At 39.9% G+C, this 23,727-nt stretch overlaps 3 protein-coding genes across 3 annotated transcripts; 1 reads left to right on the top strand and 2 right to left on the bottom strand.

Annotated features, from left to right (window-relative positions):
• Window positions 1–1,795: 1,795 nt before the first annotated feature.
• On the bottom strand, window positions 1,796–3,244 carry MONOS_140 (putative BTB/POZ domain-containing protein KCTD7/14; the record flags this gene model as incomplete). The annotated part of the gene is made up of 6 exons (XM_067866760.1): window positions 1,796–2,057; window positions 2,165–2,525; window positions 2,596–2,763; window positions 2,839–2,871; window positions 2,930–2,997; window positions 3,044–3,244. The coding sequence occupies 6 exons, from the start codon at window positions 3,242–3,244 to the stop codon at window positions 1,899–1,901; spliced, it is 990 nt and encodes a 329-aa protein (XP_067719531.1). The 3' UTR covers window positions 1,796–1,898.
• Window positions 3,245–4,266: 1,022 nt separating this feature from the next.
• On the top strand, window positions 4,267–10,771 carry MONOS_141 (putative Protein tyrosine and serine/threonine kinase; the record flags this gene model as incomplete). Its single annotated transcript, XM_067866873.1, has 1 exon — window positions 4,267–10,771. The coding sequence occupies one exon, from the start codon at window positions 4,267–4,269 to the stop codon at window positions 10,543–10,545; it is 6,279 nt and encodes a 2,092-aa protein (XP_067719530.1). The 3' UTR covers window positions 10,546–10,771.
• A 617-nt stretch (window positions 10,772–11,388) lies between these two features.
• On the bottom strand, window positions 11,389–23,499 carry MONOS_142 (uncharacterized protein; the record flags this gene model as incomplete). The annotated part of the gene is made up of 1 exon (XM_067866981.1): window positions 11,389–23,499. One exon carries the CDS (start codon window positions 23,497–23,499, stop codon window positions 11,389–11,391), a length of 12,111 nt encoding a protein of 4,036 aa, XP_067719529.1.
• Window positions 23,500–23,727: the final 228 nt, after the last annotated feature.

The following is a 23,727-nucleotide window of genomic DNA, read 5'->3' as shown; positions in this document are numbered from 1 at the left end:
TCTTCTACCCAAACTATTTCATTTTTTAGCCTTATGAGTTATTATCTTCTTTGCTTTATTTTTGAAAGAAAAAGCAAAACATTATTTTTTGATGAAGAATGCAGAGGAAATAAAGAATATTGCATGCTAACAGACACGCGGGAAGCTGTCGTGCAGTTGTGAAGGAATTCATTTCGTAAAATGTCCTCGTTCCATTAAGAGTATATGTTTTGATTATCTTCTCTGCTTATGAGCAATTGACGAATGATTCTTGTTCTCTCAAGTTGGCATTCATTTGTTTTTCTTTCATTATCTTTTACAGAGTTAGCTCTTTTCTTTCTTTCTTTCTTTTTCTTTTTCTTTTTCTTTTCTTTTCTTTTCTTTTCTTTTCTTTTCTTTTCTTTTCTTTTCTTTTCTTTTCTTTTAAGTTTGATAATTATATATGTGTAAATCCATGAAGTATTATTACAATTATAATTTTTGTGATCACTATTTGTGTGTTTTTGATAGTTGTCATCGTTTGCCTATTCGATTCTTCCCAATTTGAGAAAGAGACGGCTGAAATCGATCATTTTAAAGGAGTTGTCTATTACTCGTCTTGATTATTGGTTGATTTTTTTGCGTCAATAGTTTATTTTTGGGAATAAAGAGAAAGAGAAAGAAAGAAAAGGAGAAAGAAAAGGAGAAAGAAAAGGAGAAAGAGGAGAAAGAGAAAGAGAGGCGGATGTGTGAAGATGATTGGATGAGTGAGTGAGTGAATGAATGTCCTCTCGTGCTCTTCCATTTTTTCGCTTATCTTTTCTTGTTTGTATGCAAACGTCATTTTTCTATTTTCTCTTCTATCCTTTTATTAAATATTTCTCTTTTTCTCTTTTTCTCTTTTTCTCTTTTTCTCTTTTTCTCTTTTTCTCTTTTTCTCCTTTTCTCTTTTTCACTATTTTTCTTTTGCTCTTTTTTAATTCTTTATTCTTTTGTTTCATTTGTTTTCTTCCTTTTTTTGACTTTCTATTTGGTATATTTTTGCATTGTCGCAATAAATATCCATTTGTATGTATTATTAGCTTGTATTTCTAGATATTATTGTTTATTAATTATTTTCGATTTTTTTACTCAATTTGCTTTTCCCCGAAGGTTTCGCGCCTATTTTATCGTTTGAAAGGAATTTTTCTTTTTCTTTCACTTTCTTTTATTTTTTTTTTCTTTATCCGCTTTTCCCTTCAGTTATTGTAGTGACTTTGAATTTCTTCACAACAACGTATTTGTTCTTCAGCTTTGTATGGAAATGCTCCATTTCAAATTTAGCTTTTATTTCTTATTCTGATAAATTCAGGTGTTAGTCCTTTAGAAAATTGTATTTCTGGAAATTTTTTTATTTATACGAAATTTGTGAAAGCATATTTTCTTTATCCAAACTTTTTATTAGAAATCAAGTTAGCGAGATTTTTATTACTTATTTTAATGTTTTTTTCATTTTTTTATGAATTTTCTCGTTTTCTCTTCTCCTGTACAAACCTTTTAATTTCATAACACACTGAAACAGTGAAATATAGAAACTAAATTCATGCAATTTATTTTGATGAATCTTTATAAATAAAGAAAAACAATATTAAATTGAAAAATTGTGAGGCAATGATGAATTATCATGAATTGTTACCAGTTGCTTCCATTTACGTCCAATTCTTTCAAAATTGATCCATTGGATTGGGATGAACTGAATCAATTTGAAGAACTTCATTCACGCAGTTCAATTTGAAATTTCATTTTTCCCTCAAAGATTCGTATCTTTTCCAAAATACTTAAAAAAAAAAAAAGAAGAATTTTTTATAAAAAATCCACAATTATTAAAGAATGGAAACAGAAATGTCTACTGAGTTTATAAACTCAAAAAAATCGTAATAAAAATTTATCTTGAAGAAACATCAAAATTCAACAATTTTCCATATTGCTCCTTTATTAAAAAGCGTGGCTGCAATATAAACCCCCATCTTCAGCACTTCAGATGATAACAGTTCAGCACACTTAACTCCATTCACTTTGTAAATAAGATCACCTCTATCAACATCAATTGTCATCGTAACCTGAAAGTGAATATGTCAAAATATTTAAAACCGAATCAAAACAAAAAAAAAAGTTTCCCCAAAACACAGAAGTTATGCCAATAACAATATGAAACATAATTCCATACCAAATCTCCACTGACATAGCCCAATGTGCTTGGAGCCACCAGCTGCGTTTGACAGTAAATTCCCAGTGCGCTCGTGTGATCGTGCAGTCCCCAGCCAAGAACACCACTTTTATATGCAAAGCCTTTATTGAATGAAGCAGGGATATCCGGCAATACTCCGAATGAATAACGATTTGGTCGAGGAATCGTCACCTGCACTGTCACTGTGACAGAGCCATGAGTTATTTTCGAATCCCCCATTATTACAATATGATCTCTATCTTCGCCAATCACTTCAACCGTCCGCCCTTCGTCTCGCAGAGTCAGCCCATCAGATTTCCATTTCGCATTCCATCTTTCCAAAAATGGAATTCTTGGAGGACTAAAAATAAAACAATAAATAAGAAAAAGAAACTTGAATAAGCATAAATTGCACAATAGTTAATAAAAACCCTAATGCAAAATAATCCATTTCTCGACGAAGGAGTTCTTCTTCCTCATTGTTCTTTGGCATTGGTATTATACCCGTTCTCAGAAATTCAAGAATCATCGAGAAAATATCCGGATCCCTATCAATAAAGATCCTGTCATCGTTGTCTTTTCCAAGATGATGCCTTCCACTTGAAATTAATTTAATCGGAATTCAAAAGAATTATAAATATTTAAATTACACTTAAAGAAAAATTCATTCAAACGAGAACATTGCACTCAACATTGAATCCTCATATCTGCAAAACAAAAAACATAAATAAAATTTCAAACTTTATCAATGAATGTTAAAAAAACCTTGTGAGAGTTGATCTTAGAGTTGAAAAATTCTTTCCTCCAACATTTAATAAAATTACTTCATCACGCTAAATAATTTCTATGAAAAGATGCAGGATAATCTAAAAAACAAACTTGCTCTTCCGTTTGAACCATTTCATCAAATGCAGATTCTTCTTCTTCAAAACGTTGTCTTTCTTCCAAAAAGCTTTCCTGCTCGCGAAAGAGCATCTCTTTATCCTTTTCATATTCATCATTAAATTTCATCTTTTTTAATTGAAGAGCCTTACGCTCTTCCGATAATTCTTGTTGGTACTTTGCAAAAAGTTCATCCATCAACAAATTTTAAAATGGTTATTGTTTTTCTCTATGCAATTTCGGTTAAGTGAAAAAATATAGGAATATTTATAATATCACGCAATTCAAAAAACAACCGAGTTCATGATTCATGATCAATCACAATCCATACTTAAAGTGTCTGAATTCAGATGATTATTAAGTTGATTTTATCGGTTTTCATTTTATTAAATTGCAAGTCGCCAACAGAAACTGTTCATGCAAATTCCGTCTTAAATGAAAATTTGGGGTACATTGCGTTAAATGGTTCGGCAGACTCTGGATGCGGAAAATCAAAAGAATTGCCGTGTAAGTCGCTTAATATCATGCTTTCCCAAAACATTGATGTGGAAAATATTATTTATGAAGAGGGGAATTTCGAAGAATTGCCTTTGAAAATTTTTAGTTTGCTCATTTCTTTTGTTGTTTGATTTGGCTATTTCGTTTTAGAATCAATAAATGTCTCTGGTACAAATGAAAAACCCACAATTATTAAACCCGTATATGAAAATGGATTTGGATTTTCATTTACAAACATTTCTATTTCTTGGAATACTCTTTCTTTTTGTTTGGATTGTTCAAAATCTTTGAATGACGAGCTTCACCTGTTTGAAATGAATGGAAAATCAATTGCTAACATTAACTCATGTACGATTACATCTTCAATTGAAGATTACCAAAAAATTACACTTTTTTTAATGAATGAGACTTCTTCGTTGAAAATGAATAATGTTGTTTTTTCCTCACTTAATTTACAGATTGGCTCGTGCATATCTTGCTTATCAGAGGAAGTTAATGTTCACCTTTTGGATGTGAAGTTCAAAAATTTAAAATTTAAAGATAATTCGAGGATTTGCACTGTTTTCATAAATTCAAGTGAGAATGATGATTCAAAGGGTTCAGTAAAACTAGTCCATTGCTCCGTTTCATCGTGCACTTTAAATAAAGCAGAAAATTCGAATGGAGGCTTGTTTATGATCAAAGGGTCCAAAGGAAATAGCATGCTTTTTTCAGTCGAATCAATGAGCGTAAAGGAAAATATATTTAATTCCTCTTCACACAAAGGAGGAATATTTTACGTCGAAAATATCAATGTTTCTATTTCATTATCCACATTCGATATCTTCGATAATAAATTATCTCGTGATGACATATCTTCAGACAAGGGAGGAGTCTTATATGCGAAAGACGTGAACTTGGTCGAACTCGAGGCAGTTCTCTTCCAAGCAAAAGCCGCTTCTTGCGGAGGTGCAGTTTACATTGAAGCCACCGACCTTGTTGCACAAAGTCGTGAAGATAACTTCAACGCATTTGAGTTTAGAGATTATTCAGAAACTTCTGCGAACGATGCCAATGACAAAGCCACATGCACATTAAAAATGAATAGTTGCTCATTTCAAAGATGTGCTGCAGAATCTGATGCTAGCAGTTTTGGTGGATGCGTTTTCATGAACATTTCCGAAGGCTGCTCCGCTTACTTAGAAGCGCGCCATTCAAATTTTCTTCTTTCCTCCGCAGATTCTGGAGGAGCTATTGCAGTCTTTTTCAATAACGAAACAGATAAAGTTAATAACAGAAACAACTCACATCCTTCTCAATTAACTGCTCAATTTGAGCTATGCTCCTTTATCAACTGTTCAGCTTCTTCAAAATCAACTTCTCACAAATCAATAGGTGGAGGTGCTATCTTCTTTGATGGCTCTTCTTCCTTTATTGAAGGACGAACTTCATTTCATTTATGCAATTTCAGCGACTGCAAAACTTCCGGAAGCGGAGGTGTTCTATTTTTCAGTGCTCTTAACGCAACTGAAAAAAGTGGAATGCATCTTGAGCTTGCCGAGTGCGGCTGCTTTGATTGCCAGTGCGAAAACTTTGGTGGTTCGATATTTTTTGAGTCTCCACTTGCGTTTTCGATTAGAAAATGCACTTTTTCCAGATGCAAAGTCCACACAGTTGCGAGCAGATCTGAAAGCGAAAGCTTCAAAGAAATAAACGAAGAAACAGCGATTGGAGGAGGCGCAATCTTCAATGCTGCTGCTTCTTCTGGGCATAGTTTGATTTCTGAATGCACCTTTTCAAACAACAGCGTTGAGAATCATCAATCGGCCAATAGAGCAATTTTCTCAATTTCTGATGATTCTTTTTTGGCATCCAATGAAAGATGGATAGGAAATGACATTGCCGATGCAAATGAGGCTCATCTGAAGACTAACCACTGGACTTACGAAACTGTACCTTCTTGCCGTTCGTCGTCTGCACACCCTCGATTTGTGGTTGCCTCTGGTTCGTTACACCAAGACAAAGATGGACTTCTTCCAGACAGCGCAAGGCATCGCACAACATTCTATGTTTATGCTGAACCGAAGGGAGAAGGAAAAGGCAAGTACGGAGGAGAGGACGTAGTTGGATGCGGAGGAGCCTTGGAAGAGGCATGCCTGACTCTTAGGTTTTGCCTAGATGAAGCAAAACGGTACTATGAAGATGATAAACCAGAAGATACCCCACAACATGATCAGCAAAAGACTAAAAAGAAAATCGTTTTAATGCTTGCTGGAGAAACGTTTGCAGATAAGCAGTGCCAGATTACTGTGTCAAATGCTTCTATCACAGTTACGAAAGCTGATGGATTGATTACTCCATGGATTGCTTCTCAAAAATTATTGGATGAACCAGGAAAGGAGACAGCAATGTTCGACATAAAAGCAAAGGGAGATTTCACACTTTCAAAATTGAAACTTCTCAGAGCCTTTTCTGGCAAAGAATTCATTTTTATCAGGATGCTGGAGAATAGCGAGTGTATTTTAGAAGATCTCCAAGTTAATTCAAAGGTTTCCACCTTCACTTCGAATTCGCAAAGATTCATCACTTCACACAACAATAACGTTAACAACTCAATCACTTCAACATTTCATCCCACATCCGTTTCCACTTCAACAAATTCTGAACTTTCAGGAATATTTCTTTTGGCTTTGGCCGGCTCAGTTGCAATTCGGAGATGCACATTTGGCGAAGCTTCGCTTGCTTCATTTGATAGCGGAACTCTTCTCTTTGCAGGAAACACTTCCTTTGTATCAATCGAAGATTCACTATTTAAAGCTATTCAGAAGACTCAGTCAATGTCTGGAAATTGGGCTCCTGTGCAAAACAAGGACATGCCTTCATTTTCAATATCGAGAACTTTTGCTACAGCACCATGCATTCATGTTGAAACAAAGGGAAAATGCGAAGTTAATCTAGCAAGAACAAATTTCACATCATGCACTTTTCAAACAGGAAGTAAGAGGACTGTACCGCATGAAGATGCAGCAAAGAGACAATTGCGTGTGACAGGCGGAGCATGTATCGTGCAAATGCAGGCAAGAAGCTCGACTTTGTCTGTAAAGGAATGCTTGTTTAATTCATGTTCTGCCCCCGAGCAGGTGCTGTGTGCAGATGAAAGAGACAAAAGCGTATTCACAGCTGGAGGAAGCGGAGGCGCATTGGGCTTATTTGGACCATACAGTGTATTAATCTCGTCTTCGAACTTCACTGGATGCTCTTCTTCTATCGGCGGAGGCGCTGTCAACGCAACGCTCTCACGGATTTTCATCGATAACTGTGTATTTCACGACTGCTTTGTCAGATCAACGCACAATCGTGAGTTCTCTCAGAACGTAAATTTTGAATCACCTTATGGCGGTGCCATTCAAATTACTCAGTGCTCCGCCAACATCACAAACACCAAAATGAACATGTGTCGAAGCGAACATGCCGGTGGTGCACTTCATGCTTGCAAACAAAGCAATGTGCTTATTTCCAACTGCTTTTTTAATTCATGCATTGCTGGCGATGTTTCATCAACACTTAACACAGCCAAAAGCATCAAACAGCTTGGACAAGGCGGAGCTGTATCATCAATTGACAGTGCCATTAAATGGGAAAGCTGCAATTTCACTCGATGTAAAGCAACGACAGCAGGAGGTGGAGTTTGTGTCGCATCATCTAATAAACATTTCGATGAAAAAACCAAAACAAATCTTGTAATTGATAATTGCAGATTTTCTTTCTGCTCTGCCACTGCAAAACAATCAGGAAGAGGTGGTTGCCTGTTTATTCAGAGCGGGAATCCGATTGAGCTGCATCACATAGTTTTCGAGAATAATTCAGCAAACGCTTGCAATTCATCGGCTCGCAGCTTTTGCGGAAATGATATTTTTGATGGATGTCCTTCTCATGTCAAGTTTTACGAAAACGCGGATTTTGTCGATGATGTGAACTCAACATCCCCCAAACCTCGCATTTGCGTTGGAGTGATTTCAGATGAAGTACAAGGAAGAGTACAAGCTGGGAGGGATATCACGTGCACCCTTACACATGATTGCCCTGCATGTCTTGTTTCTGTTGTTAGCCCAGCAGAGTCCATTTCTTATGATACTTTGGAATGCGTTTCTGACAGCAAACTTAGTGAAGTGAAAATTGATGAGTTCAAGTCTCTTGCAATGACAATTAAGCCATGCAAGACTCTTGGATACGTTTTAGGAAAGGAAAATCGCAATTTAGTTTTATTTTTGAAGGAAGCCAACTACACAGAATGTGATCTGTCTTTGAAGGAGACAGAAGTTGAGATATTTGGTTACGGAAAAAGAGAAGCAATTTTGTTGAATCCGAAGTTGGCTTCGTATCGTTTTCTTTTTTCTATTTCTGATGGTCAACTGTCTTTGCAACACTGCTCCATCCAACATCAAAGCGAAAGCGACCATGCATCTGATGGAATGTTTAGCGTGCTATCTTCTGGTTCTCTTATTTTGACTGGAATTTCTGTTGTTACAACCGATGCTTCTGAAAAGAATTTCAATTCAATAGAATCATATTCTTCCTTCATAAAGGCAATGCACGCATGCTCTATTAAGCTCAGTGGAATTTCATTTTCATCTGTAACATATCAATTATCTGATAAGCAAACAAAGGGTTCTATTGTTGAAGCTATGGATACTGAAATTGTTACTGTGGAAGAATGCATATTTGACAATATTAAATCAAACAGTGGTTCTCCTACACTTTGCTGTATTGGTTGTGGAGAAGTGATTGTTAAAACATGTTATTTTAATATGTGTTGTTCAAAAGTCTCTCCTACAAGTGAAGGAGGAACTGTTTACATTTGCAGTGAAACAGGAAGCAGTGAAGAACTGAATAGTCAGCGCTTTACTTCTCGCATTACAGTTTCTTCTTCTCATTTTTGCAATTGTTCAATGTTGGCACAACAGACAGATTCCGATGAAGAAAAACATCTCATTGCTGGAGGTGCCATTTCGATTGTTTTTCCTCAATTGAAAAATTATGAAGCAAAGAATTCTACAGTACAGATTGACTCGACAAACTTTTTAAGTTGTACTGCACCAAATGGTGGTGCAGTTGGAATTATAGCTTCCTCCTCATCATTTTCTTTAAGTTCATCAAATTGTTTCTTTGATAAATGTTTCTCCTCTGCAATATCATTTACACCCTCTGAGAAGCAATTTAATGATGAACAACAACATTTTGGAGGAGGTGCGTTTTATTTAAAAGCGGATGAGAACTGCGTTTCTTACTGTCATTTTTGCAACACTCATTTTTCAAGTTGTTCTGCAAAATGGGAAGGAGGCGCAATGATGTTTGCACTTAATAATCCAAATTTAAAACAGCATTTACCGCAGCCTGATGTTATGCTGGATATGGTTGCATGCAACATATCAAACTGTTCGTCATTTTTAAACGGTGGAGGAATTTATTATTCTTCAGTCAGATCCTTTGCAATGGATAATGTTAGATTTCGTTACTGTTCTGCAGGAGAGAGCAATCCTAATGGCGGAAAAGGGGGAGCACTGTTAAATTCTGAATCGTCAAGCGGTAAAAGTTCTTTTGCAAACTGTATATTTTTTATTAATACAGCAGCAGCAGAAAATGGAGGAAATGACATATTTGATGAATGCCAAAAGCATGCAAAACACTGGAACAAGAGCACTTTTTCTCTGTGCATGACAGCAAGTGCTGAACCTTCTTTTATTTTAGATCCAACATCCTCTTTGGATAAGCTTTACAAAAAAAGACTCGATCCTACAGAACCTGAACCGGACTTAGGATTATACGAACCACCTCCAAGACCTACTTATCCTTCTTCTCCTACTGATCCGAAAGCTGTCATTCCAAAGGACAAATTTTTATATTCAAATCCTATTTTTGCTATCGTGGCAATTGGATTACCAGTTTTTGTTTTTGGAGCAATTTTAATTGCAGTTATTATTCATTATTGCTTAAAGAAAAAATCAAGATCATATTCAACTTTAAAAGGACCAGAAGATGAAGATCGATTGATCAATGAAATGCAGGACGAGTTTATTACAGAAGAAGAAGAAGAAGAAATCGAAGAGTTGAACAATCTTCATAATAATGTTTCATCACAATTCAACTCGAAAAAAGATCTGGAGCATTCAAATGTATTGCATTCTGCTCGACCAATTACTTCAATGCCAAGCAATTCAATAGATACGGTGAAAACTGTTTTTAAAGAACATTGTATAACTGCAATGGCAACTGTTCATCCATTCTCCATTTTCACTATTCCCCAGGAACTCACACTTCTTCGCAGAATACACAATCAGAAGAAGTTTTCAGAAAATGTTAGAGATGCTTTAACTCCTTCTTTACGATATTTGTTAATTCCAGACCAAACTTTACTAACAAGGCCTATCCTGCGGGTACATGCTGCATCCTTAACGATTGCTCAAACACTTTTCCATCTTCATTCACAGAATCCTGCAGTTATTGTTGGAGATCTTTCTCCTTTAAACGTTAACATGGATCAAAACGATAATATTTTTTTGAGTTCGAATTTATGCTTGAATCAGATTACAAAAGAAAATGAATGGATTGGAGGAAGGGAGAATCTTAGATGGACTTCGCCCGAACTTGCAGAAAAGTGCATTTCAATTGTTAGAGAAGAAAGGAATAGTAATTTCTTACTCGATGAATCAACTTATCAGCAATTGAAGCAGACAACAGATAGACGATTGATGGAGTGCATTCGCGAAGTTGCAACAACTGCAAGTGATATATACTCATTTGGAATGATCCTATGGGAAATGGTAGGTGGAAAAGTGCCTTATGCACCGTTAGATGTTGAAGAGGCAATTGAAGCAAATTCAAGAGGTCAAGTTGTTCATACAGATTTATTGGGAGAAACTCCAATTGCAGGGCTTATCCGGAGCTGCATGATTTTCGATCCAGCGAAACGCCCTTCTATCCAAGAAATAATCAGGACTCTTGAACATATGATTGGAATATAACAAGATAACAATTTGCATGCCACTATATTTTATGATAAAGAAAATTGGTATTGAAAACTTTAGCTTTTTAATAAACGTCCATTTAGCATTCAAGAAATGAAAACATATTTAAAATATTTTGCTTTTTCTTCAGTAGTTTATTACTTGTTGAAATTTTTTGTTAAATGTATTTTGCGAGTGATAAAACATGTCACAAAGAACAAACACATAAGAATAAGATCCGAAAGTATTTTTTTTTTAAATGTACTGTGAACAAGTAATATAATAACATCCTAAATAATTAATAATTCATTCTTTATCATTTGGATTAAAAAAATACTTCATACAGAATATTGAATTACAAAGCTTTAAGATAAATTTTAACAAAATCCAACACTTATAATAATATTCAATTTTCACAGATCCTTGCCAAAAGCACTTAAAAATATATTCTTTTAAATCGTTCATTGCATCCATCAGCACAACACTCTCTCATTGAAAGAGTATTTTCACTAAAAAAATACAAACATTACTTGAAAAAGAAAATTCAATCATTTCGCAATTTCATCAAACTCTTCATTGAATCCAACGCTCCTTTTCAAAATCCATCACCATTTTATTAAAATTAACTGCCTCAAATTTTTAACAAACAAAACAGAAAAAGACAAAATTTTCAATTATTTTTCCCAGTGAACATAAGTGCACATTTCAATCCATTCTCATGCTGTCCATTATCTCCAAAGAAAAAAGATTGTTCCCTTTTAATTTTCTTCCACCTGCATTGTTTTCAAATTTTCAATCTTTCAGAAGCAGATTCACAATTTGTTTTGAATTCCTTTTCTGGATATTTCCTCATCTGCTCCCTTAAAAATATTCCACAAGACTCTCGCAGCTCGAGATGTTATCTTTGCTCTCTTCATATAAAATAGCATCCGTCATCGTCATCACCGCTGCTTCTCCTGGGAAATGCCCAAACAATTCCCGCTTCACCCACATCAACGTCACCCTTTCCCCTCGTTCTGCCCTCCAGCATCCCTTCACCAACTCATGCATCCCACTTGCCTCACTCTCCCCTCCACACGGCCTTTCCCCGTTCACTATCTTCTGCCCTGCCACCTCCGCCTCATACTCCCCAAACGGAACTTTGAGTGTCAGACACTCCCACAACATCATCCCAATCGAGAACACAACTGTCTTCTTCGTCGCATGCTTCTTTGTGCCATTCAACAGCTCTGGTGCCTTCCACCTCAGGCACTCTTTTTTGAAGTCATCTTCTTCCTCAAATGCAGATGATGGCAGAGAGTCATCATCATCATCACTTGCAGAAGTCACAACTGTTGATGAAGAAATCGATGAAGAATCTGAATCATCAGGCAAAAAATCCGAATGCATCACAATGCAGATGACAATATGTTCGGAGAACAGCACAATATGAGGACTCAGGTTAGAAAGTGATTGAAGTGGATTTTCCATTTCGTCAAGCGAGTGAAGAGCGAGATTAGCAACCCAGAACAGGATTTGGGCAGCTGTCATCTCCCTCTCCTTCAATGTGCCAATTGGCATCTCTTTTGTCTTATTCCGTCCATGCAACAACATGAACAAAGAATCCCTCAGATCCACAATCAGCTTCTCATGAGGAGAGGAGCATGCCATTGCATCCACCAGATTCGACATTGATGAGGTGGTTGGACACAGATCCTCTCCACGAACAAATGTTGAATCTGAATCAGTTGTTGAAGTGGTTGAGGTGGATGAGATGGATGGTGATGGAGTCTGCTTTCTAATTTCCTCTTCTTCAACCTTTTCCAACATCCATTCTGGAATCTTGTCTGAATCTCTTCCCAGGATGTATTCAGTCGATCCACTCTCACTCAACAAATGCTCCGATGACTCTGAATGTTCCATCGTCTTGTCATACACCCTCTTCTTCATCCTCTCTTCATTCTTCTTTTCAGCTTCTCTCTCCGCTTTCCTCCACTGCTCCTCCGGTGACATCTCCATCGTCACCATCTCAAATGCTTTTGGATCCTTCTTCACTGTTTCATTCACAATTTCTCTCAAATCGTTGTTCTCATTCTTTGCCTTCTTCCATCGGATAACAAACAAAATTAATCCAATGAGAACAATTATGAGAATTATTGCCATAATAATCACAATGATTGGCCATATCGATTTCCCCTCTTTTCCTCCTTCAACAATCCTTTCATCTCCATTTCCTTTGGGCTCACTTCTGTTCTTCAGTATCTGTGGTGAAGTGGAAGCCAATGACTTTCCAAACAGAATCATCACTGACACCTCTGTTTCATCTGAAGCTAATGAAACATTTTCTGATGGGATTCTTCCAATCACTTCATTTTCTGATATGAAACTGTCTTCCTCAAAACGATATGTCTCAACCAGATCCACATCCCCTGTTTTATACACAAGTCTGAATGACAAGTCACAGGGCACAAAAAGAGATCCCTTGAATTGGATAAAAATGCTGCTTCCACTTTCATTCACAGAAACCTCTTCCAGTCTGGGAATGAAGAAAGACGATTGTCTTTCTCCTGCTATTCCTCCAAGTGTGCATCCTTCATTCTGAATCCAAAGTGCGGAATTATCCTTCAATCCATCTCCACCTTTCAAGCTCGAAATGGTCAGTGAGGCAGAATCTGAACAAATGATGTTTCTTCTCAATGATGGATATCCTTCAATTGATGGATTATTGTTTGAGAAATTCCCCGCTTCAATTATCACACTTCCTCCATTCATTGTTATTCCACCTTCTGGTGAGTTTGATATTGTTGTATCCTTCATCAACACCTCACAATTATCAACACTGACAATGGAGCCATTCCACGAGCAGATGTCTGCATCTCCCTTGAAACCATTCTCATTTTCACTTCCAGTTGTGCTTCCCAGAAATGAGCACGAATCAATCTTCACATTTCTACACTTCACCAGAGTCACAACACACCCCTTCTCATTCTCCACAGATCTCCCTCTAATCGTGCATGACTCCATCTGAACTGACGAAACTGATGAACAACTCACTCCTGCCTCACAAGTTCCTTCTTCATCCTTTTTCGATATTGAACTATTCCTCACAGCCAGATTCCCCTCGCATTGCCTCACAACATTTTTCCTGCATTCCATTTCTGTGAAGTCGCAAGATGAAATTGTGAACGAGCTGTGCTCAATTTCAAATATTGCTTCAGAAAATGATAGCCCACAAATACTGCATCCGCCTATCAATCCTTCTCCGGTGGTTATATGGATTAAGCAAAATGGAACAACACACAATATTGCTGAAGATTCCAACGCTCCAAAGACACAATTTTCCACACTCACACTGTCATTTACAACAGATACAAACACTGAGTACCCATTCAGCATCTCTTCTCCAAATTCAAATCTCACCAATGACAGAACCACATGCTCTGTAACCTCAATCACACACTCCCTTGTCTGCTCCATCCCATTCACCACCTCCACTCTTGCTATGCTCTTTGATCGCGACTCAAGAGTCATGTTCTTCAGACTCACTTCTCCCTCTATCACTGATACCTCATCAACAAGCATCACGCTCATCAGCTCATTCGTCAGATGCTGCGCTCCATATCCCACACTCACGCACGGCAATTTTGCTGTTCCACACTGCCGAGCATCCTTCCCCTTTTTTTCCTCCAACGAAGACACCACAATCATATCGCTCTCGTATATCGTGATGAAATCCATCAGATCCGTGTCCAGCACATGGTCTGTCGTGTCACATCCGAAGATCGCATTCCTCCTCGAGTAATCGCTCTCTCTCAGAGAGAACCGGAACTGAGTCTCATTGATCTGCTGACTGATGTTCACACACCGCACATATATATCATTCCCCACCCCAGCCGTGTTCCCCTTCAACACCATCTTCTCAAACACAAAGTTCAGCTTTCCTCCTGAATCTGTTCCAATAAACACCCCTCCTCCTCTCCCCTGACTCGAACAGCTGCACCTCATCATTGTTGTGTCTCTCACCCTCAGCGCTCCTCCTTCCCTCAGCCACACAAACATCACTCCCCCACCCATGCTTGCTTCTGCCTTGCAATCAACAAATTCGCAATTGCTCACTTCCACATCCATCTCACTCACATTATCCGCTCCAGCTCCTCCTCCTGTTGCACCAACATGGATAACGCTTCCTCCATTGTCTCCTCTCGATATCGTGCTCAACGAAGAGTCATTCAATTCCAGTTTGCCTCTTTCGTTTGCTCTGTCCAACCCATCAGCAATCTCAAACAGACACCCTCTCCTTATTTCTGTTGCAAGAAGGCTCAACCCTTTGCACTTGCATCGGCACTCTTCAAAAATCACAAATACACTCTTTTCGATCACCGATACTTCCATTTCCAACCCTTCCACATTCAATTCTCCCTTCCTCATCTCCACAAAACCACATCCAGCCACATCACCGTTCACATCCCTCATCTCAACTCCACACTTCTTAACTTCTAATCTCCCTTCCTCGTTCACAATCACGCAGTTTGACAAACTGTCAAATTGCGCTCTTATCACAAAGTGAATCAATTCTACTTCCAATCTTTCTCTGTTCACAAAATATCCTCCTGTCCTGCCACTCTGTTTTCCGACAATTATCACTTTCCCTTTCAACTGCTCTCCTGCGTCACTCCCATATGATCCAATCCTGAGCATTGAAACATCATATTCGTCAGCAACTGTTGTTTCTCCACTTATAGCAATCTCCATCCCACTTTCATTTCTCTCGATATGGCTCATCCCGCTCCAGAACGACTGGCATGGTTCAGCCTCACTTCCACAACGCTTCACATCTGCTCCACTCGATGACACATGGATCGCACTGCTCTTGTACAACACCAAGAAACGCAGCAGATCTGTATTGACAAACTGATCATCACTCCCCATAAACTCCTTTCCATTGGTGCTCATTTGCTCATAGCTAAACAGAAATGAACGCTCTGTTACTGTACTGTTCAAACACGAACTCACAACAAAAACGTTTTCTCCTGCAAACGCCTTGTTCTTCTCAAATGTCATGTTTTCAAACACAAATGGCTCGTCAACTATTGACTCCGTGCAGTCCACATGCATTCCTCCTCCCTTTCCTTCCTCCATTGAACATCCACATCCTATTAATTTCGTCTTCTTTACGATGAGCTGATCATTTGCTCCAAAATTCACTTTTATTGCTCCTCCTTGTTTGCTATTTGGAGTATCCATCGACTCAAATGTGCATCCATCGATGGTTGCGGCTGACAAAAATACAAGTGGGGGTGTGCTAAATAAGAAGTTTCCAAATGTGCCGTTCTCTATCCCCACCATCCCTCCTTTTGCTTCAATCAAGCAATACCCAATTGCTAAATTTCCTTTCACGCACTCAGAACACTGGAATGAACAGTTTTTGAAACAAAACTCTGCAAAGGATGCTGCTTCTGGATCCAGTAAAACCAAGCAGACTCTCTCTGGTGCAAATGCTGATGGAATAACAAATGAAATGCCACTGAAAGAAGCATCTGCTGATGCCAAAAACACTTCATCCCCCTCGACTGCTTCCAGATCTGCCTCAAAGTGGATAACACAGTTTTTTTCATCACTTGACGAAACAATTCTCAGCAAAGACACACAAAACGTGTCGCGGACATTCATTGTTCCCTCAAGCACCATCTGCTTCATCCCTGATGCTGACCAATTCACATGCTGAAACCCAGACCAGAAAGTGTTGCATGGCATCTCTGCTCTTCCACACCCTGCAATATCAATGCCTGTCTGACCACACACGGCAACTGTTTCTGAGCAATACTCAAATAAAAACAATCCAAGATCCACCACAAGCCCATTAAATGCTCCCTTGTCAGTTCCTTCCATAAACGCAATCTGCTTCCCATCTGCATCAAACATCTCAATCTGTAGTCTCTCCGCTTTCACTGACTTGTTCAGCTCTTCGCACTCCACAAACACATCTCTTCCTGCAAACGCCATGTTCTCTCTAAATTCGAGACCAGACAGTTCTATGTCACTCTCCACATCATCCTTCAACCTCAGATAAATCCCTCCTCCTCTTCCACATCTTTCATTCACAATACATCTTTTGAATCCTGCATTCTTTATTGCAACTCTCCTTCTCCCCACAACCTCACAGTGAATGCATGCTCCATCTCCAGAATCAGATGAGCATCCTTCAAATTTTGTTCCCTCCAAAATTTCCACAGTCGACGTGTTTTTTGCCTCTATCAGCCCTCCGCTCCCCATTTCACATCCAGTTATCGTTGTTCCATTCACGCACACGCTTGCTCCTTCTTCACACAAAATCATTCTGTTCTCTTCACCCTTCACATCTTCCACAAAACATCCCACCATCACCACACTTCCCGATGTTATCTTGCACAGTCCTCCTCTTCCAACAAACTCAATCGCTCCTACAGTCGAGTTCTCAATCTGCACACTGCTCCCACCCCCACAAACAATCCACCTCGAGCACTCAGCCTGAGTTCTATTCTTGCTCCCAAATTCACAGCCCACAATCCACACTCGCCCAACATTTCCCACAATCACATCATCATATTCTCCTCCACTTCCATGCAATGTGAACACAATGTTCTGGAAAGTCAACCACGTTGATTGTGTTCCAGATTTAAGCACCACACGCCCTGCTTCTTCAACAATAAGCTCAGATTTCAACTCTTCCCCTCGAATCGTCAGCTTTGCATCTGCTCTCTCAATCAAGCTCACAAGTTTCGCCTTGTTCTGGACGTGCAGGATTGTTTTCGCATCTCCCAGCTTCCCATATCCATATCCCAGTTCGTTGCAGGGGTTCACACTCGATCCGCATCCATCAACCTCTCTTCCCAATTCTTCATCCACATAAATAATATCCTCATCCAGCGGAAACAGAAATCTCAACAGAGTCATGTTCATCCGTTCATCCCCTGGATCCACCACCCACTTTCGTCTCTCCTCTTCTTCCTTTGATGCGCTCCCACTCCACAGCAGAGGATCAACCATTTCTCTCGGCGATGGACAAACCAGATACACGTCCTTCCCATATTGTGCATCGTTCTCTTCAAGCGTCAATCCCTTCATCAAATATCTCAGATCCTTGTCTTCCAGTGTCAGATGCACTCCTCCTCCATTCCCTTCAAGTGCTGGGACTTTGCTCTCACGCACCTCGTTTGAGTCAAACACAAACTCTCCTCCTTTTTCCACAACCATCTTCACACTTCCTCCCTCAGATCCAGACGAAGAGCATCCCATCGTCTTGAGCACACACCCCTTCATCTCCACTCTTTGCCCGCTTCCAACCACTCCAGCCACCCCTCCTCCATCCCCACCCTCTCTCTTGACTCCACTCATGTTGCACTCTGTCATCACCAATCCACTTCCTCTTTCCAAGCTCATTCCACAATGGTTTTCAAACGTAGCCTCCTTCACAGAAGAGTTCATCACCTCCACCTTCGCACCACCTTTCATCACCACCAGCCCTCCCACACCTTTCATCTTTATTTCTTCCATCACAAGCCCATTCACATTTCCCAGAACCTCTGCTCCACTTATCTCGATCACTCCCGCACCTGTAAACTCAGTCCTTCTTATCACCATCCCTCTCACTTTCACACTCCCTCCCACGCTCTTCACTATCCAATATTTGCATCCCTGTCCGGAAGCCTCCATCTTTATCTCCATCTCTTCAAGCGTCAGCGATGCTGACTTGCTCAAAAACAGGCACTCTCTCGCCACAGGCTCAAACACTGATGGTAGCACGAGAGCCATCTTTTCCAGCTGCACGTTGCTCTGTATTTCAATTAGCTCACTTCCTTCTCCGCCGCCTCCTCCTCCTTCAACTCTAACTTCGCCTCCCTCATTTTGAGCACAAATCTCAAAACTTTGTTCATCAAGCACAATCCTATCTCTGAAACTGAATGTATTCTGCAGTAATACATTCGCCTTCTCGCCTCTGAACCGCCATTCCCCCATATACCCAATTGTCTTGCATGCAAACCACTCATTCCCGCACATCGGATAATCTATCCCACTTTCTCCTCCCACATATCCCTTCCCTTCCAACATTGCCACAAACACAGCCAACGGAACCAACACTGACTCTTCTTCATCATATCCAACAAACTCATTCAACCTCTCCTTTTCTAATGGTATCTCCACATTCAACTTTGATTTCTCAATATCACTCCATAACTTGTATCCCTTTACAAAAATGTTTATCCCACAATAAGCATCACATCTCTCAAACACTATCTCTGAAAAAGAAACTGGAAATCCTCTTCCACACTCAACGTATATTCCTCCTCCTTTCCCAAAAGCTGTTGTCTCTGCCTTGCATCCATCAATCATGCACTTCATCACTTCAACCCATCCTAATCCCTCCACAACGAATTTCATTGCCCCTCCTTCACCGCTCCCCTCAGACACAACATCAGAAATGTTGCATTCTTCCATCTCAAGACCAACTTCAATCCTCGATCCAAAAAGTGCTTCACAATCATTTGAAGGTATTGTCACACTTGTAAATGAACTGTTTCTGATATCAATAGACCGATTGTTTCCTCTCTCCTCCTCTGCAGCAATGGGGATTAAGCTCAGACTGAATAACGACTGAGATGACTTCATGTGCTCAATCTTAACCCAATTCAAGCTCAGCACTTTCCCTTCAGCGCATATTAAACAATACCCAATCTCCTCAGCCTCACCACTTTTCATTCCCATCCAGCAGTCCTCAATTCTCAAATCTCCTCCCTCAGTCCATGAATTGAACACAGCACTCATTCCATAACCAAGTTGAGCAGGCAATTTAATATTCAGCTTGCGAGTTCTTGTCACTCCCTGAGATCTCATCATCTTCCCACTCACCCTTTCCACAACACCAATCACATCCATCTCTGCTCTCCTTTCACCTTCTCCCCGAATATCCACATCGCTCAGATCAATTTCCCTTCCCATCGTCACGCTCCCTTTCACAACCACTTGTTTCTCTTCTTTTGATTCCAGCCTCATCAGACAATAATCAGCACTCTTGCACGGATATTCATCAAACCCGCAAACTGCTATATCTTTTCCTCCTTCCCCTGACACATATATCTTCGATCCCACTTCTTTGAAATACAAGATCAGCGGGATACTCTCGCTCCGATCAGATCCATTGAATCCCCGCATCGAATCCAACTCAATCCCTTCCATTTCTGCTGCAAATGGAAGTGTGCTGTTGCTCATGCTCACCATCAGATTCGGTGACACAACAAACAAGTCATTTCCTTCCTTCGCAGCATTCGGATTCTCTCCTGTGAACTGTGGTGCTGCAACCACAAAGGGAGCACTCGCTTCCACAACGTCCAGATACATTCCTCCTCCATACCCCCTTTTCTCTCCACTCGGTGCTCTGCACCCCTTCAATGTGCAAGATCCAATTTCCACCTTCCTTGTTGAAGTAATCCTCCCCCAGATTCCTCCTCCTCCTGCTCCATCCTCTTCAACAACACTTTCCTCAAATTCACTTTCTGAAACCACAACAGCTGTCTCCTTTGTGCTCTGACCATCCTCCACACAAACACTCCCTCCGCTTCCGCTTGTGCGACTCACCCTCATGAATGTGCAGTTCTTCACATTCACATCTACCCCATCTCCACACCTCACAACACTCCCATCCCTCATCCTTATCTGCTCAAACACCGAGTCATTCACTTTCAAACAGCAACTTCCATCATTGCTGCTCTTGCTTTTGCTCTTGCTTTTGCTCCCTCCTTCTGCAACCAGCACAGATGCTTCCCCAAATTCAATTGCTGATATCCCCATCTCTGATATTTCTACCTGACCTCCAACCACTTTCACAAAGCTCAGTCCAACCACACCAACGCTTCCCTTCATCCCACACTTGCTCATACTCAGAACCCCACTTCGACACACCACCACTGCCTGATACACCCCCATTCCATCTCCCACCCGCACACTCAAATCCCCAATCCATGCTTTCACACTCGTCTCCACAACTCCTTCCTGCTCCCCATTTCCACTGCTCTCCACTTCCACTTGTGTTTCTGGTTCGCTTCCTGTGATATTCCATTCGTAACTGTTCACACTCAGCTCTTCACTCAAAACAAACGGTGAGTGGATCTTGATGAATCGATTCTTCTCAGAAAACAACACCTTGATTGCATGTTTCATAGATGAGCATGGTGCCTCCTCAAATCCACACCTGCTGAAATCCACTCCATCTTCTCCCCCGACATGCCCAAAACTTGTTGTGTTCGTCCACAGAAATACCACAAGCGGAACACTCGCTCCCTCATCCATTATCGAGCTCTCTCTCCCTCTCAGTTCTTCCAAATCAGATTGCACAAGATCAAACCCAATCGAATTTCTGTTGATCAGCCCACTCAGCTGCTCTGCATTCACAAACAAGCTTTTCCCTTTTGCTGCTTTGCATCCAACGAACTGGACCCTCTTCAGCACAAACGAATCTACCCCATCTCCAACATTAATATAAGCCCCTCCTCCACTCCCACCTTTCTCTGTACTCTCATTCACCATTGCCTCACACTCCCTCATCCTCACACCCTTGCTCACATCACTCGTATTCCCCATCTCAAATTTGCCTCCTCTCTCCAATTCCACCCACACTCCTCCCCCATTTCCTCCACAACTCTTGCATTTGTCGAATGATATGTTGTTCAGCAACAGCTCCTCCCCGCTCTTCACGCTCACCTCAAGCACTGCACCATCCCCAATTGTCCGAGTAATCGAATGAAATTCAACTGCTTCAACAGATATCACTGTTGGTGATGAAAATGATATCAATTGCTTTGTGCTCCTGAAATTCCTGAATCCGACAAAGCGGAAAGTCGCCAAACCATGTTCCACAACAATCATCGATTTGGTAAATGGGACGGAGTCCTCCTCTTTCGAGCGCACCTCGCAATCGCTCAGCTCCATTTTTCCATTTCCACCCATCGCAGCAACCGACGAGCCAGGGTCTGACTCTGAACTCGAGTGGACAATTGTGAAATGTTCAATCACCAACGTTCCTGTTGTCACTTCAAACAGTGCCTTCCCATTGCCTGTTCCACAAGAGGTTAGCGTTGATGTTTCCATATTCCCTCCATTCAAATTAACATTCATGTCAAGAACAGGAAGACAATCATGTGAATATGCCCCCTCACTCACAATCAGCCACTGACCATCCTTTCTCTGAAACACTCCTTTTCCGATCGACTGGCAAGGAATCACTTCGCATCCACAACCACTCCGACTGTCATCCCCAAGCACCGATGAAACATGCACAAAAAGATCTTCGATTGGTGGATTTGGAAGCCATTCGGTGTGATTTATTCCTCCAATCATCACCCGAACTGATTGTGTGCTCAATGAAAATGATGATATAAACGATTCCTTCACCACTTTGTTGATATAATAAGATCCATTCCACGATCCTATATCACATCCCCCGTCCTTCATTTTAACTGTGTTGTTATCAAATATACAGAAATATATGTAAACAATTCCTGCTGAAGAACCTTCTTCTAGCCACACAAACGATAAAGTTCCACAATAATTGTCGGAAATACATGAGGAAAATTTGCATTCAGAAAAAATTGCTGTGTTATTTCCAACAAATACTCCAGCACCAGCACCATAATTACTTGCAGTGCATTCTCGAACAAGGTTGTTATTGAATATCGAATTATTCGAAACAAAATTCAGAAAGACGCCAGAGTAATGCATGCTACTGCTTCCAATAATGATGCAACTTTGAACGAATTTATCTCCTTTTGTCTCGATATTCAGAGCGCCGCCTGCATATTTTGATGAACAATTTGTGTAATTACATCCTCTGGACTTGTGATAGCCATTTCCTTCATGGTGTACTGCTCCGCCATACAGACTTCTATCAATATTCGAACTGATATTTCTAAATACACAGCTGTCAACTGTTAATGTTGCTGTTTTCTCTGCATATATAGCCAAACATGGTTCGATTTTGCTTGTCATATCAGAAAAAACGATAGACGAAGCAACAACATCTCCAGACGAATAAGAGTTTCTTGATCCATTTACTGGTGTGTGTGTTATCGTGCAACGCTCAAATGATGAATTCTTCATTGTTAATGTTTCTTCTGTGGGAACAATCACTGCTCCATATTGCGGATTGTCGCATCCAACGAATTCACTGTTCTCAACTTCGCATTTCACCCATTTCATCTGGCTTTGGGGCAACGTAACTTTTCTTTTTTGTTTCATACATTGAGACACATTCATGAAACAGCATTCATGAATGTTGACATTCCCCGCCGAGCCCTGAACCAAGCATGATGAAGAAGAAGCAATGCTTATCTGCCTCAATGTGCTCTTCGTAAAAGACACTTTAAGAGTGCTTTCATCTCCATCTTGTGCATTGGCCACAAATGATTGGATTGGTCGAGACAGGCCAGTAGGCAAAGCACTTATATTTTCAAAATAGATTTCTCCTCCTCTGGCCACAAACGCTGACATTTCTGATTGCGAGTCAAAATCAATCAAAACAGACTTAATTTTTAGAACCGAATTTCCAATCAACTCAACCATCCCATTCCATGTTTTCTGAACAAATAGCACACAGCACACTTCCAATGTCGAGTTGAGTACCACAAAATGCGAATTCAAAGTACTGCATTCAATCAGCCCTTCACATATAAAACAGTCAATCATTTCGTTGAATCCATTCTTCTGGTTTGCCTTTTTACCAATTTCTTCATTTTTGTTTCCATCATCACTTTTTCCTCTCTGTTTCCTATCATTCTTGAAATCAGACTTGCAATTATTTTTGATTTCAGTGTATCTGCCTTTTTCTTTTGATGAATCTGTAATCAACTCGCCTTTTAATAATAAATCCTCATTTTCTTTTGAAACAATTTCTGCATCCATTTCAAGCACAAACAGCACAGCAATAGCAAATGAAATCAAACTGCATCTACTGGATCTCATCATTTCTTAGAACAACTAAGAAACAATGAAAAAACGAAAATCAAATAAATATGAAGGATCTGCTCGGCCATAATAGCATTCATTCAAACCATTATAATATTCGGCGACATTTTTCTCAAAAATCGTAATTCGCAGATAAATCGATAATGCCTGGAATAACGAGGTTAACTTATGGCTGATGGGGATAGACTCTTCAATTTCTATGAATCTTTGTTTTGTACTGGAGTCAAA

The sequence above is a fragment of the Monocercomonoides exilis genome (assembly GCF_001643675.1).
Source record: "Monocercomonoides exilis strain PA203 chromosome Unknown scaffold61-464226, whole genome shotgun sequence".
Classification (NCBI taxonomy): domain Eukaryota; phylum Preaxostyla; order Oxymonadida; family Polymastigidae; genus Monocercomonoides; species Monocercomonoides exilis.
Note: the sequence above shows the minus strand (reverse complement) of the source record. Positions and strands in the feature narration are given on the sequence as shown.